The 17,014-nt window shown below is 40.7% G+C and overlaps 2 protein-coding genes across 8 annotated transcripts in view; both read right to left on the bottom strand.

Annotated features, from left to right (window-relative positions):
* ZC3H13 (zinc finger CCCH-type containing 13) overlaps positions 1-453 on the bottom strand; it is a 46,675-nt gene extending 46,222 nt beyond the window's left edge. For 3 of the 7 annotated variants that reach the window (XM_085059698.1, XM_085059690.1, XM_085059680.1), the window contains exon 1: positions 23-453. In XM_085059698.1, coding sequence (XP_084915824.1) covers positions 23-438 — 416 coding nt within the window. In that variant the 5' untranslated portion in view covers positions 439-453. The remainder of the gene's footprint in view (positions 1-22) is intronic. The other 4 variants (XM_085059669.1, XM_085059661.1, XM_085059706.1 and 1 more) reach the window with 3 other exon arrangements.
* A 1,024-nt stretch (positions 454-1,477) lies between these two features.
* Positions 1,478-14,589, bottom strand: CPB2 (carboxypeptidase B2). The gene is made up of 11 exons (XM_085059722.1): positions 14,443-14,589; positions 11,072-11,147; positions 9,066-9,190; positions 8,866-8,974; positions 8,232-8,333; positions 7,579-7,683; positions 4,924-5,040; positions 4,363-4,453; positions 2,984-3,186; positions 1,885-1,969; positions 1,478-1,761 (listed from the first exon to the last, which is right to left on the bottom strand). Exons 1-11 carry the CDS (start codon positions 14,511-14,513, stop codon positions 1,577-1,579), a joined length of 1,269 nt encoding a protein of 422 aa, XP_084915848.1. The 5' UTR covers positions 14,514-14,589; the 3' UTR covers positions 1,478-1,576.
* Positions 14,590-17,014: the final 2,425 nt, after the last annotated feature.

The raw sequence follows: 17,014 nt of genomic DNA on the forward strand, positions 1-17,014 counted from the left end.
GCGGCCGCCCCGCCGCACTCACCTGCTCCTTGCGCTGCCGCGCCGCTCCCCGCCGCCTCCTCCGCCGCCGCCCGGGGCGGAGAGGGTGGGAGGGGGCGAGGGGGGGGTCCGTCCTCCCGGGCCTGAGCGCGGAGCGGCGCGGGCAGGAGGGGGAGGAGCGCGCGGAGCGGCGCGCGCCCCCGCGGACCCGCCGCTCCCGCCCCGCGCGCCGGGACAGCCGCCGTGGGAGCGCCGCCGCCGCCACCGCCTCCGCGCGCCCTTCCCGGCGGCCCTCGCGCCGCCCGCGCCGCCGCCGATGATGACGACGATGACGATGGCAGTGACGTGCAGGCTGGGAGGGCGGCGGGAAGGGCGGAAGCGGCAGCGCCGCCATCTCGGGAGGGCGGGGATGGCGCTCGGCTCCTCCTCACGGGGCTGGCGGCGGGGCTGGCGGAGCATCTGGAGCGGGAGTACCGTGCGGAGTGGCTGAGGGTGTTTAGCCTGGAGGAAGCTCAGAGGAGACCTTGTCGCTCTCTACAACCACCTGAAAGGAGGGTGTAGCCAGGTGGAGATCGATCTCTTCTCCCTGGCAACAAGTGTCAGGACGGTACACTTAAGTCTTAAGCTGCAGCAGGGGAGGTTTAAGTTGAACATTAGGAGGAAGTTCTTCACAGAAGGGGTGATTAAACATTGGGATGAATGCCTAGGGAGATGGTGGAATCACCATAGCTGGAGGTGTTTAAGGAAATACTGTGCATGGCACTCAGTGTCCTGGTGTAATTGACAGGGTGGTGTTGAATCATAGGTTGGTCTCAGTGATCTCAGAGGTCTTTTCCAACCTCAGTGATTCTGCGATTCTGTGATCTTCAACTAGACCAGGTTGCTCAGAGCCCTGTTCATAAATGTTTCCAGGGCTGGGACATCCCCCACTTCTCTGGCCAGCCTGTGCCAGTGCCACATCACCCTCATTGTAAAAAAAACTTCTTTCTTAATCCAAACCCACCCCATTTCATTTTAAAACCATTGTCCCTTGTCCTGTCACCCTACAAAGCCTGTATAAAGTCTTCAGGCCAGCGCTGTGCTGCAAAATGCGCTTGGCTGCAGGGTGAATGGACTTGGCTGATGTAGTGGAGGAACCTGGGGCAGCTCCCACCTGGTGGTTTGGCCACTTGTGTGTGCTTGCCTTGCTGGGAGCACCCTTTCTGTTTGACCGTGGACACAGTGAGTAGGGTTGTTTTCTTGTAACTAAGTCCTATAATAACTCAAATGGCCTAAATGGGAGAATCTCTTCTATGGATGGAGTCTGCCCAGTATGCCCCATATCAGTCAGAGACCTGTTCACCTGGAGTTCCCACCATCTAGTGGGACTTTTGTGCTATTTTCCCCTTATACTGGGCTCTCTGTATACTTGTGGTACAGTAAGCTACCATTGTAGATATATAAGTACAGCTGAAATAAACTGATGTGTTGTAAAATACAGGGGGTGCAGTCATTCTAGTTTTGTGCCTGTGTAGAAAGAATTTTAATAAAGGAGCAAGCTTTTTTATTATGTTTTTAGAGCTAAGTGCAGTCATGCTGAAATAACTTATGTTCAACATCACAAATTTTGAAGAACATGTTGAGCTATCTCTTTGACAGCAGAAAGTGCTTCTAAGCAAGTTGGCTTGATTTCTCGAGAAGGAAGCAAAAATCCATAAGTTCCTGTGTCCCGAAGCTCAAAGGTGAAAGAATATTTAATGCCAAGATCGTAAGCCCAGTCATCGGACCCTCCAGGAGCTAAATCTATGCGAGGAAGGGAAAATAGAAAAACTGCCTGAAACCAGAACTTTTTCTGTTCAAAAGCTGTTTTCTGATGCCAGCAAGGATATATTAACATCCCTTTTATTGCAGTAAAGTCATACTTACAGATTGTTGATGCACCAGCACCAGGTCTATAAGTTTTCCAAGTTGTCTTCTTTATAGCTTTTGCTGCTTTCTGTGCCAGAATTTCCTGTAATTAAACAAAACATTTTTACCTCTAACGCCTTGTGATAATAGTTAGTGTGTATGCAGTTAGAATTTACTTACACTGTGCTCAGGATTCCACATTAATTAAATACTCTTATAAAAAGTTCTAGAAAACCCACTGAATGTGATAAAAGTTTGCAACATATGCCCATGTTACAGATTGCATTTCTGCTGTAGACAGATAAAAAGTCTATAGATGGGACCTTATCCCCACTTTAGAACAAATCATTTGGTCTCATTTGTCTTGTATTTTTTCTTTTCTGCCACAGTATTTAAGTCACTCTGTATTTAAGTAATATTGACAGATATGGCAGGAAAATACTTCAATTAAGACAACCCTACTCTTAAGCCATGAAGACTAAAATGCCCAGAAGCAGTGCACCTCTTTCTGCTTTACAGGAAAAGAGTAACTGTGCTGTTTTGAACTCTGCTGCTTTCAGTGAAAACTTTTACAGTGTCATTTGGTGGCACAAAAATGTAAAGTTCTACGTGCACAAGATATGTTTTCCATCTTATTGTTAAGACCAATTTCAATAAGTATCTCTAGAAAAAGCCTTAATAAAAATAGCAAGTGTCCACCAGAATACCTCACTGCTTATGTATATGAAGGGTGTTTTCAAGAGTCACACACCCAATTAATTTCAGAATTTGTGTAAACCATACAACATAATGAAGAATTCTTACATCTATCTTTTCAAGATGTCCTAAACAACAGGACTCCACTCTTTTAGCAGCAGCTTCAACATACTAGGTGGTGTTGATGTGTAATCAATCTGGAATAAATATTTTCATTTTTACATAGTCTTCAGACGCAGCTTGCTGACATAAGCATTACTAGACCAGCCCAGACTTCTTAAAGTTATTAAGAACATCAAGAAAGATGTAATTTCCCAACTCTTGATCCTCACAGCACACTGACTCCCTCATTACAAGACTAACCAAGCTGGGTAAGTAGTCCTGAAATAACAGTGAAACTTCAGGTTGTAGGAAGACTTACCAGCTCATCATGGTCTTTGCTTTTGTTCATAGTGTAAGAATATGGAAACAACACCAGCTGGGAGTAGGAGTGCATCGTTATGTAGGCTTTGATGGTGTCTTTGTGGTCTCTGACAAAGCGAGCCACTGCTTTCACTTCAGGCTCAGACTCTGGGTAGGGTCCACAGTACGTCTCCTGACATTCGTTGTGAGATGCTCCTGGACCTTTAACAAAAAATGTGCACAGTTTTACTCCTTCACTTCTTCCCTTCTGCATCTCTGTTCATCTAATGAAAGAGCAGAGTATGATACTAATAGACAAGAAATCATGGATTCCAGCATGTTATGGAAAGAGCTCACAGGCTTGTAGAAATCTGTGCAAGACTACCAGGATTTCTCAACCACTATACACTTAAAGATAAATGTAGAAAAGAAATGTTCAAAGACTGCATGAAAAGTCTTAGAGGAGAGAATGAATATGCTTGATTTAAAATCATCCAATGATTGTGAGATCACATCTTAAAATCTAGAAGTACTACAGGGAAAAGGCAGTTCTACATGATTATTTAATCTTGTGGGAAAGCAAACTCCTGATGGGAAGCTGAGGAAACAAATCAAAGTGAAAGTTTTTAAGAAAACTTGATGCTGGAACAAAATACCAAGAAGACAAATAGGATTCACCACTTCTGCTGTCTTCAGAATAAGACCAAATAACTTTCTGGAAGCAGTCAGCATCATTAGTGTTTAGGGGGGGAAAAATCCATGTTTTTCTTGATATAATAACCATGGACTTGATATAATAGCAATGGACTAGAGTGACTGAAAGCCATTTAGGACTTCAGTGTCAGCACTGAGTGAAGTTAGATCTGATCCATATGGTAACATTTTAAGGCAGCTATTCTGCAGACTATGAAAAAACCTGTCAAGTACTAAAGTGCCTGCAGTAATTAAATATGATATAGTCATGCTCATAAGAAATACTAAGGGCAAAGAAATCTTGGTCAGCCAGGCATTATAGAAGGATGACTGAAGTGATCTGTTTGTATACTATGGTGGAGCATCTGCTCAGGTGGATAGTGCAACAGGCCTTGGGTGACATGGCAAGGGGCACCTCTTCCCTGTTTCCTTCTTCCCACCAACAGCCTCCCCCAGGTGTGTCACGGTGTGATGGAAGGGGCTCTGTTGTGATGGGAAGAGGTTATTCCATGGTGTGTCATCCGGAGAGGAAAAGTCCTGAGTCCCCCAAAAGATTATGTGAAGCTGGGAAAATTTTCACCAGTTCATAACAGATACTCAGCTGCAATTGTATTAACTTTGTGAAATGGTAGATGAAAACGTAATAAAGAATTTTAAAGGCCAAAAGTGAGGCAGGGGTACAATAGGAAGAAAATGATGTCCTACCGCACCAGTGTGCGTCAAAGTTCCTGTTCATGTCAGTACCAATACACTTGCTGTTACCGTGTGAGGAGCGGCTTTTTCTCCACAGCCGATTCTATGGAAGGAGACAAACAAGCTGCATTCAGGGAAAAACGCTGAAGAAGTCAATGCACCACCCCACTGCTTAGTTAAATATGACTTCCCACTTGTGCCTCCACAGTCATGTGCTAGTGAAAACCAAGGAAGATTCGAAAACCACAATTTGCTTGCCAGCAAGGCTGGATGATAAAGGGAAATGTTGGGTAGGATAAGAAGTAATCATATCTGGTCTGATGTCAATGGAAATTGAAATTAGAATTTCAATTTGTGGAAGGAGGGCAGAAGACATACAGTTTTGCCAGGCATATGAGTTTATGAGCCCAAATCCAACTTTCTGTGGGTAAAGATGCAGAAATTCGAAGCACAGAGTAAGAGTTCGGGGTGTGCAGTTCCAGGATAAAAATTATGCTTTAACCATGCACAGTGAGAGTTCCCATGAATAGCAAATCAGTATGTTGCACAACCTGTCAAAAAAAGTGTACATACAGAGGGGTGGCTCCATGTGTACTCATAGCCATCTACATTTATCACAGGCATGACGTAGAAATCAAAGTGCTCCAGAAGCATTGTCATGGTCTGATCTCTCTCACGCACATGGATTGCCTATAAAGCACAGGGGAAACGTATTGAAAGCATTTATAATTGTGATTTTCTTACCTTCCTACAAAGGTACCTGGTAGCATGTGTAAAATAATTGTGCAATTATCAGAGCAGTCTACCTGAGACTGATAAGGTAGGTCTCATCACATCATAGAAATTGCCACAAAGCAAAGTAGCTCTCTGCTCAGAAGTGCCAAGGGGAGAAATTGATACAGTCAGTTAGACACACTGCAGTCCTCCAGTATTAGTGGGTGATCATGAGAGAGAATTGAAGCCTAATAATTGGAAGGTTTGAACTTTTGCTGCTTTTACAAGTAATAAGAACCCTCCCACCCAAAATACAGCAAGCTCCAAAATAACAAGTAATATTTCAAATGGCTGTCATACATAACATTATTTATTCTGGTTACATTGTGAGTTTAATGCAACCCTATGACAAGAGTCAGTAAAACCTACATTGCTAATGTTGCCTCACAGCTTATTTTGAAGGCTGTGGTGATACCCCACCTGGTTGTTAGTCCATGACAAAGAAAAATTTTAATCTAGATAAGGTCCCTTTAGATAAGTGGGTTTGATACTATTAGAATAGACTAAGTCCTTCAATCATATTTTCTTTTTCTCTTTATGCCTTACTTAGATCACCTTTCATTTTAAATCCTTCATAGTTTTCCTCAGGCAATGGACTTCCTTTGACTAAATGAGAAATGTCAGTCTTTCTACAATCATAAGGACAAAATTAAATTATAAAAAGTGGACCCATTATAAAGAATGCCTAGGGTTTGCTAGGGAGAGCTGATGATTTTAGTGCATATGCAGATGTATATTAGTGTCAGATTTTAAAATGTTACTTCATGAAGTGTTATAGAAACAAAATTTGAATTTAAACCATGTAAATTAGATCAAAGGGATGGAGAACCTAAATGTTCAGCTTGTTACTTCTGAAAAATGCTGCAGGGATGTGTCACTGGCAAAGTGACAGCACAGCTGGTAATTATTTGGAGCAGCATGAAAAGGGCAAATGAATTTCTTTCCAGTGGAACCTTGAAATTATCAGTGGGTCACAAGATACATTCAGATGTATCTGTCTGTAACTCCTGCAATATCCTTTCAAATGTTTTAGGCTTTATTGAGGTTTTATGGTTATGACTGGTGACAGAAATAAATACATTTATTAATTTTTGTTATTATTATCATCATCATCATCCACATTATTTAGTTCCATCATGGCCAAATCATAATTCATGTTTCAAGGACTCATCTTTGTTGTTTCTCTGACTACAGTATGGGTGACTGTGAAGTCTCAGTGTCATCTAGTTTATTTTTACTGTGAACTTTGCTTTTGTGAAAAAGTAATAATAAATAATATCTCAGAACATTAACTGAGCAAGATGAGAAAATTTGTCTGGGCCAGAAGGGTCTCAAAAGCCTTTTCCTGGTTCATATCAGGGACTGGGCCAGCAGCTCAGCATAAGGAGTTGAGCAGAGATGCCTTTAGTTCAAAAAGAGCAAGGCAATGTATTTTAAAATCCAGGTGCAAATTGAGGATGTTGTATCTTTCAGCATACCTTTGTTCACTCTGCTGAGCAGTGTAGATGTGAAAGATACTAAAGATAGGTGTGACTGTTTGCAGCCACACATCAGGGTTGCTTAATCTAAGCCCATCCCATCAATGATTAATCTACAGTCTCATCCTGTCAGTGATTTCCCAGTTTCCATGAACTGGTACTTTGGCTGGATGTTGTTGGTCATGTTCTGGAGGTGTGAATGAGGATGTCACTAGCAGGGATTGTTCCTTCAGAAGAAGATGGCTTATGTGGCTTTATTCTCTGCTGATCCAGGAAAAAAGCAGGAGCACAAATGAAAAACAGAGTCAGGAGGAGCAGTAGCAAGAGACACAGAGGTAGGTGATGCATCACAGCAAGTGGATTGCTGGTGTGGAGATATGCCATGTCTGGAGCAGGCAAATGTGGAGTAACTATTGCTCTAGGAAGGCATGTAGGGAAGAACCAAGGGTTGTAGGACAGCTTGAGCTCACCCTGTGTGTCTTCTGATTTGCTCCAGGCAGTGCCAGTTGCAGCAATAAGGACACAAGTCACCATGTGCTGCATGACTCAGAGCCAAGACCTTGCCTGGAATCCATGTGGCAGTACAGACATGGCCCTAGTCGATTATCAAACACGTGCTTTTTCTGGCATGTCCTCTCTATCCCTGACAATTCACAATGCTAAATGTCTCTGTTGAATTTGCTGCACATACTTTGAAGTTTCTTTCATACTTGATAGCACATTTGAGCTCCTTTGCCTTCATTCCCTATGACTTTCTGTTTCTCTCTCCTACACACACACAGTGTCTACTGACATGCACACATACTGCTATGCTTACAGTTTCAACACAAATATGTGTTGGAGTTGTGGGAGTGTGTTGTGGGAGAAAGTGGATTTAGGCTTTATGGATCCTAGAATGCAATTGGATAAAGGTAAATGGCATCAAGATTTTTTGCTTTTCTTTGAAAACAGTAATCAGATGTGATTATGTACTCACGTGACCTATGAACCACAGGCAAAAAGCAGTAGAAATCCATTCTCTTGCATGGATACCACAGTCGATCCATATGGCATTTTTTGATCTTTCCTGGCTTTTAGAAATCTGACAAAAGAGAAATTGCTTTCAAATGTCATCGTTGTAAAGGGTACCACATAAAAGCAGAAGTGAAAAACTAACCAAGATGGAAGAAGCATCATCTGTCTTGTAGGGAGAGCTCAGGCTGATCCTGGGCCAGGATGCAGCCACTGGTTCTGTTTGCATACAGAGAGCCACATTCAGGCTGCTTGCAAAGTCCTAACACAGGCACCAAGACTTCAGCAAGACCTGAGGTCAAGTGAGTCTGTCATCAGCTGTGTAGAGCAACAAACTAGATTGGCTTCATCGCAAACAGGGGAGGCTATCCACTGTGCCACTATTTCATGCCTTTGGATGATGGCCTAGATGTGATAACTTCTTTGTGACCCAGAAAGGAACCTAATCTGCTCAAATGCATTTGCAACAGTGATGCATCTTACTAGAAAAACTTAGAAAACTTCTAAAAATCACAAAAATAGGAATGTAGGTATAGGTTTAAGGAAGTGTCCTGGCCAAGCCCCATCATTTGTTCACAGTAGTTCTTGGAAAGTTTTTGCAATAGGTCACAGCTGTACCTTTAAAACATAAAGCGGTCGCTTTTCATAGGATGATCCAAGATATATTTTCTGGAGGAGATCAGAGTGGACTTTCACTACTTGTTCCATCCAACGATATATCTGCAAGGGTGAAGTTAGTAAGCAGATATTCTCTCTCTTGTTTTCCTTCATCCCTGGAAGTGGTCTAGACTTAAATTCATTCTACCTTCCAAAACCTTTATCTGATGGGAAAGAAAACCTCAAAATTCAGCCCACTTACCACTTGCCTGACTAATTTCTCTTAAAACAAACAGTAAAATACAGTCACAGCACAGACCAAGTATAGCCCTGAAATTCCTGTTTAGTTCTATTTGTTTAAATTATTATTGATTTCATGTTTTAAATATTTACGTTTGTTTTGTGACTTCATTTTTCTTCTGTATGGACTGCCTTTGAATGACAGTTTGAGGCAATACATGTATGAGAGATTTTGTCTGGTGCTTCTTTCTTTCTTTCTCTATGAAAGCCTTACAATAAGTAGAACTCTTAATTGTTGAGCAATACAGTGGTAATTATTACCCGTTGATGGTTTCTTTCCCTATAGCTCCAATCTCAGCCATGAGACAAATTTCACCTTTTGAATCTACAGATGTTTACAACAAAAATATCTTACTTCTTTCATTGAATGGTAGTTTTCATAATATGAGGAAGATCCCCGAGGACTGACTGTGTCATTAAGAGTCTGTTTTTCAATAATTCCTTGAACATCTCTCATCAAGACTCTGAATAACAAAGGAAGAGCACAACCTCCTGTTAAATAAATGACAAACAGCTTTACAGAATCATTCATGACAACAAGTAAAAAATACATACTTGTGTTGGATGGTCAGTTGCCTTAACTGAGCTTTTATGCTATTTATGTTGGATGCCCTGACATAGAAATGGACTTCTCTGTCCTTCTCGATGTTTTCAACCACAACAGGTTGCCAGAGAATGACCTACAAAGTTTCCAAAAACATTTTATTTTTTTTAACTGAGGAAAGAAAAAATATTCTTACTAACATTCAAAAAGCATTTTGAAAATAATCAAAGCATATGTTTTCAATTTAAGAGAGTGCTCATAACAAGCAGTTTAATGTTCCTTGTGATGTGTAGCATTCTGCTGCTTCTGGAAATGAAATGTGTGTATTTAAGAAATGTTTATAATGACTTTTGCACATAAATTCATAAATCAAGAACAAAGACAAGAACATAACCTTTTCTGAGATAGTATTTCTAGTATAATAGATATATTTAGCTGGTTATTATGTTACATGTTTCCAAATCTGCTGAGAGTTATTTTTCCTGAGGCTTTTTGGAGAATTAATGAAGATCAGACCAGTCTTTGTAGTTATTGTATTCTCTGATGACTTTGATCAGGGAGGAAATAAGTGCCAGAAGGGGTTTGAATATAAGTCAAGTTGAAGAAACAATACGGAGATTCGAAGTGGGAGAAAAATAACAAAATGAGATTCTTCGTGGTAAAATTAAATGTTTTACAGTAATAAAATCGGAAGCTGACATATTCAATAAAAGACTGAAACTTCGGAACCAATAATACAAAAAGATCTAGGGGTGACAGCAGTAAATTAGACTTAAATTTGGAGTGCGAAAAAGTCAACATAATTATTGGATGCATTTTTAAGGCATCATATAGCATGAAGTCACCAGACAATAGGGTTTTTTTTTTTCCTTTCTGGTGCAGTTGCAAGAGGAATATTGTATGAACAATAAATGGTAAAGTATTTGGCTCCTAGATGTATTACTGCAAGGTACTACAAATGGCTGAGCTTATCTCAGTGTAGCCAGCTCAGACATTATTGTCAGAGTAGTGACAACATCCCATGGCTCAGCATCGTTTTTGCTAGATTGTAACCATTCAAATTTTTTGGGAGACACTGTTTGTATCTTCCATTTTTCTCTCCCTTTCCCTATCCCTTTCCTATTGCCTTTCCTTTTGCCATTCCCATTCTGTTTTGTTTCTATAGCTTGTCCAGTTTATAGTCATGGAAACAAATTGTCTGGTTTATAACCCATGAAAAATATTTGGTTTACATATGTGCATAAATGACTTAGAAGAAACCACCACAAGCCCTCTCTGCATTGAATGTGCTTCAGTTCTTCTTCCTGACTTCTTGGGACTCCTGTGGACAAGAAGGTGAAGAATTACAGTAGTAAAAAAGAGATGGAGGAGCATCTCTGGCTGGGCATAGACACCTTTAAGAGCTCTCAGTCATCTGAAACACATTCTCAATCCTGTAAATTATGTTGATTGAGGGCATGGTTACACCTTTGCTGCAGTGTTGACTTCAAACTGGGAGGTTGTGATTGGGTGAGTGAAGAGGAAAAGATGTCTCAATTTAATTAAATAATCTTTTGTCTGATGAAAGATAGAAATAATAATAATACAAAAGTATTAAGATATTTTTATCTTCTAGATGCTACCTTTAGAAAAATACCTCAAAATCCAGTCCTGATCTTCAAATGTATGCAAGCCATAGAGGTCAAGATCACACTGGTCAAAAGTGCAGAGGTTCCCTAGCACATATATTTCTACTTACTGTGTGTTGGTGGTTTGCCAGTTTTGCAGTGCCTTAATACACAAAATCAATTGCAGAAATATGAGCTCTGAAATAATTAATTTCTGAAACATTATGGAGGGGTCTTGTCATGTAAATCAGAAGGTAGTGGAGAAATGAAAACCAAGCATTTCCTAAGCTGATATAGTAGAACAAATACATAGAAGTGGGTCAGATCCTTCTTGGGAGATAGAAGCAGTATAAGGGCACTTGGTGGAAAAATTTGGTCTAGAGTTCAGAGAGACAGAATCATCTGTTTACCTCAGTGATGTTCAGTAAATCCTGAAGAGCTTCAACTTGTTCATCGGTTTGTGGGAGAGCCCACAAAACTTCATCCCTGAAAAACAAGAGTATTTAGGTACAGCTCCAGCTCACGCAGAAGTGGAGAAGCAGGGTTGGTCTATCTCATCTTCCCTGCCTTGGCTGCCATGAACTCAAAGGCAATCCAGCAGTGAAGATGCTGAGCCCTGTTCCAGCCTCTGCATGTGCCAATCAGTAAAATCCATGACAGAGGTGGGGCAGGGCTTTGGTAGCCAATATTTACTGCTGGACACTGAGACTGCTCCTGGGCGCTGGCACCAACACCACAGCCACCAGCCCCAGCTAATCCACAGTGCAGCAGCACCAGCTGAAAACTGGCTTAGAACAGGAAGATGGCTCTTCTGTTGTCCCCTAGGTTTCTCAGTCTCAGTCACTGTTCAGCAGAGACATCAGTGCTCCCAGTCTGGCAAAAGCCCTCCCAGTCTGGCAAAAGCCAGACATGATGTTTTGTAGATGTGCATTCCTACTTCCGTCAAGGTTTTCTGCCAGGTGTTGTTTCAGACGATCTGCACCACTGTCCCCCCCATCTCTGCCCAGTAACTTAGATTCCCCTTCTTGAAAACCGTGGTCTGGACATGCTGTGCATGACTGGTGCTTGCCACCTACTCCATGCCTGACCCCACTATTGGTGACAGGAGTGAAATTCACTTTCTGGAAAGCAAAAAATAGCACTCTGCATTGAGCCCTGATCATCAGCATCCTGCAAGTCATGTAGTTAAAAATTGCATTGGATAGGTAATTAAAATAATTTGTGTGTGTAGAAGAAGGAGACTCAGGAGAATGCCAGACCCCTATTTCCATTTCCTGGGCTTGGGTGGCTCTCAGCCATCTTATCATGTAGAACTGGTGCCACCAAATAAACCAGGCACAATCCAAGTCCCTGCCAGCCCTGTCTGCAAAGACTGTCCTGAAAAGAAAACAGGCAGGGCTCTCAAAATGAGGGTTTTCAAGCAGCATAACATGATTGTCACAGCTTGTTGCTGTGACTGATTTCAAGCAGAAACCTGACAGCACCTGGCAACCAGGTGATTCATCTTTACTTCTAGCCAGGCTCCAAGCAATCACTGTTGTTTCTCATGCAGAACCAACATGCCAACCCTATTTTTACCTCCACAATCTTTTGACAGAACATCAAAAAACAATCAGGGATAGGCAAGGTTGGCAGTTTGCCTATTTCTTTAGGTAAGTGCACTCCAAGGTATGTGTTTGAGGCTATTTTAAAACTTAATTTGTCTTCTCATAGCTGGGGAAGTCTTTTCACACGGGAGCCAAGAAAAGGCCTGCTGCATCTGGTTTCATTGCATGATTCCCACAGCCTGAGAGCTCCATAATGACGAAGATGATGTGCACTTGTACCCCACCATTTGTTGCAGAAGTGTTTCATCCGAATGTGGATGAAGTATTGAACATGTGGTACGATTCCTCTATAGCTCTTGTGATAGGACCTGAATACACTGAATAACCTGATCAAAATTCTGCCCCTGCACTTCAGTGTGGTGAATATTAACAGCCAAAACTCTAGCTGTTGGCCTTCTCAGTTCCTCTGCTTTAATCTGGAATTATACCCTCTTTCATCTGTGTTTTGCCCCACTCTTTGTAGAAAACACCAAACAAAATCTTTAATTATTGCCCTTAAAGCAAGCTCAGAAACAACCCTCTATTCCCAGCTTCCTTTCCCTCCTTGCTGTCCCTGTACAGCTGGACGTGACCATCTTAAACACACCTCTTTTGTTTCTGTTCTCATGCCCTCCTTCCCTGATTGCTCTTTGAGTTTTTCCGTGAAAAGATCCTTCTCATTCCCTTCCTCCAGCTTTCTTCCAGATTTCTGCTGAGCTCTGTCACTGTTTCCCATCTCTTTTTCCTCTCCCTTTTACCTCTTGGCAAATAGAAGTCCAGCTGCCACCCCCACACTGCCATACCCAGGTCTTCCCCTGTAAATATGACCAAGTGAGTAAGACACATTTCAATTCATTTTAGGTGGGTCTGAGATCTTCATCTCAGCTAGGCGCAGTAGAAATAAAGAAACAGGCACTTTGGGGGTCTGGTTAGCCTGAGCTAATTTAGATGTGTGTGCTAACCTGGAATGAATTGCCTTCTAAAGACACATATTTTTACCCACGAGCTGCACAGAAAGGTGAAGGGGACTTGTTCCCACACAGACCTGTGTAAAAATTCCATATAGTCAGATGAATCTCATTATTTTAGCCATTTTCATAACTGGGATGGGAGGGTTAGGTTCCTGCTTTCCAGTGGGAAATGCCATATTTTTCTTTAAGACTCAGATATTCAGTGTTCTATTTAAATATGAAATAAACAAACCTTCAAGTAGCACAGAACAATATTGTTCTACTGAATTCACCTAAAACCATGGTTTTTTCTCCCTACTTTAACCCTCACACCTCCATAGCAATCCACAATAAAATATGATTGCAACACAAAGGGAGAGGAAAGATTTTTTCTTTTAAAGCATGAACTCAATGGTGTTCACCTTTCACAGGTCTGCAGAGTGGTGCAAAATCACAGAAGGGCTGTAAGAAATAGTTCACATTTTATTTATGTAGGTATTTTAGTTCTGGAAGCAGGTTGTATTTAATCCTAGGTTGTTCAGCTTTGCTTAAAATCACCGCATAAGAAAGTTATCCTTTTAGTTCTACTTATTAAAACATTCCAGATTTTTAAACCAGTTGTACATGCAGAAAATAAAAGCACTTTGCCTGTCTTCATCTCTGACATATGTTCCCATGTTTTAAGAAAGCATTTGGTTTCAGGGCATTTCTGAAGTTTATCGATAGGTAACAATAAAGCTGCTTCTGAAACATTGTACAAATACCAAATGGTTATTCAAAAATGATTTATGCCTGGAAAAACCATCATAAAAGCTGCTTTGGAAAGAAAACAGATTGTTAGAGCTTTCTGAAATGGTTTCTCTTTCTACCTCAAGAAGTAATTCATTTAAGATCTTGTTTTAAGGCAAATGAAGCAAATTATTTTTTCCCATTAAGTTTTAAAATGCCCTTTATTGGCATTCAAAAGTACTGAATGAACAGAATTGATTTGCACTTAGACTGAAAAGAGTAGTCTTAATATGATTAAAAACATAGGATTTATGGATGCAAAGAGGACTTAAAATAATTTCATTTCCCCCACCATCTTTATGTTAAATTGAACCACGTATCCAATTACAAGGGCAATAAATTTATGTCAGCCTTTGAAAAATGTTTTCTCAAGCAACTCAGAATTATTTTGCATCAGTTCTTTCCCTGTCCCACACACCACACACTAAAAGCCTAGTAGCATCAGTAGATATTTACCTTGGAATAGTGAAGCCATGATTCTGTTGAACCAAGAGGAAAAGGGTAAAAAGGAGCAGGTAAAACTTCATATTCACAGCATCCACAACAAACCCAAATGCAATAGGAAAGTCAAGGGTTCAGGACCCACATTATTGATTAAACAAATGTTATTTAAAGAATGGTTAAAATTTAATACTGTCTCTCACCTCAACCCCAAGCTCCTGGTGGCTAAGTCCATATGACAGAGCTCCCTGGGGAGGTGCTGCTCATATTGATGTCATCCACGTGTGAGAGGTTAAAATACATTTTGGACATTTTCCTGTTGACAAATCGCTTTGTCATCTCAGCCTTTGTGTTCTTTTATTGCAGCTATGAACCACAGGCATAAGAAAGAACACAAAGTACAAAGCTTTTGTGATCCTCTAATATTTGTGGAGGTCCAGCAGTGTTCTCTGCATCCAGCTCTCTTATAAGACATCCCAGCCAAGCATGAATCTGCTTCAGAGCACTGGGAATGAGTTAAAGTCCAAACAGAAAAATTCTGAATAAGAAAGCATCTTTTCCTGGCATTTGCTAGCAGAGAAAACCAGGAGCAAGTGAGACATATGTTTTTGTGGTGTTTTGACATTCATGTATTTTCCTTATGTCATACTGGGTTAGCTTTTTAAGAAAAAGTACATGATCCTTCATCTCATTATGATTAATTTTTGCAAGCCCCCAAGATTTGCTTCCCATATCTCTATCCACAGATATCCATACAGGCCGTGCTGAAAAACTGTACAAATTTGACATGTCCAGAATAGATGATCTCCATCTATATTCTGTGCTTGAACACCAAATCCAAGCTTGGCTAAGACACAGCTAATAATCCTGGTTTAAGTCCTCTTCCAGGGGGAATTCATTCCAGAAGAGGACTGAGGAGTGAATCAATATGTGTGTAATGGGGACACCAGAGAGTCAAGACCTGGGCCTGAATGAGGGAAATAAATTATTCAATGCTCTAGGTATAGCTTAGGGTTATAGTTGTACCCCCGGGTGAAAAATGCCTGAGAACAAGTCCTGGAGCTAAGGTTAAGTAATGTGGATTAGATTGCATCCATGAACATCCTCTAGAACAGCTCTGGAGTCATCCAGATCAGAGCCAATTCTCCAGCTAGGCAGGCAGGCAGCCAGGCCTTTAGAAGTCAAACACAGCCCTGGTTTTGTTGGGTTTTTCTTCCTGTTTTATTTTGTTTTGGACTTTTTTTTTTAAATTGTTTCAGAAGGGTAGCCCTGTCTTAAGAAGCCAGACAGCTGAGTTTTGGATGGCTGAATTCAGCAGAGGTGAATCATGCTCCCCAGTGAGTATGCTGGGGTTAATGTCTCTGTGAAAATACACCAACACTGAAAATCCCCAAACTGGGGTTGAGAAAAAGCCCGACGCCAGAGGAAAGGCAAAGAAACCTCATGGGAAGTGAAATCACTGATGTTTCTACTAAAGATGTTTCTGTAAAATCTACTTACCTAGATTTTGTAGTTCCTATTTTATCTTTTCTAGACGTTGTTCAAACAAATAAGAAGTTCTGGTAAGGTACAGAGGCCATTCCCAGCAAGGGCAGTGGGCAGTACTCTGCCAGTGGGGTTGATTTTTAAACCAGTGGGTCAGATGCTCTTGCCTCACACAGGCAAAAGGAAGCTGTCAACTAAAATGAAATACAGGATAAAATGCAGGAAACAACACTTGCTCATCCAGACACTTTCATCTGGAAATGTTTCATGCACAGATATGAAGAAAATTTTGATCTACTGAGCTAGGTTTAACAGAAAAGATTGAAAAGCTGATGATGGAGCTGGGTTGCTGGTATTGAAGGAAAGGAAAGCAGCATATCTCTACATGTCTGAGAGGGTTAATTAAGTGAGAAAAGAGAACACCTTCTGCTTTCTACCAAAAAGACACTTTTAAACAAACAGTAGTTTTAAGACATTTTTGAATGTTGGTTGCTTTTCCAGTAGATGCACCAATTTATTACAAAGAGACCGTTTCAACAGTGTTTGAAAGATACTGATTTCATACTTGCTTTTTGGTTTCTGGAATGCACAGGAAATACTTTAAAAAATTTCAAAATGGTTGTTTGCAGAAACTGTACCTACACCAGTAAATCTTTTAATAACCTTTAAGAATTTCTGAGAACCTGGGAAATATTTCCCAAATAATCTGGGAAGAAAAATGCTGTCTTAAAAAACATTGTGAAAGGCAACTATGAAAACCATAAACTTGAGCAAATAAAACTATAAGAAATAAAAATATAAAATTGAGCTAATAAAAGCATTTCATCTTGGTAATTTTAGCTGTTGCTTGATTTTTTTCCAAGGTGTATTAATTTTTTTATTGAAAATTAACTTGCCTTTCTACGCTCTTTTTCAAAACATGGAAGAAATAAGATTGAATTTAAAAAGTGTTGCAAGTTGAGGTTGTATCTGAATTTGAAAAGATTTGAAATCCTCCTTTCTTCAACAAATTTATTTATCTCTAATTGGGAAATTCATCAAAACTGATCATTTCCAGCAACCCTTTTACCTTCTGCTGAGTCAGCATTCCCTGATGAAGAGC

The sequence above is a fragment of the Lichenostomus cassidix genome, chromosome 1 (genome assembly GCF_008360975.1).
Source record: "Lichenostomus cassidix isolate B80296 chromosome 1, HeHo_3.0, whole genome shotgun sequence".
Classification (NCBI taxonomy): domain Eukaryota; kingdom Metazoa; phylum Chordata; class Aves; order Passeriformes; family Meliphagidae; genus Lichenostomus; species Lichenostomus cassidix.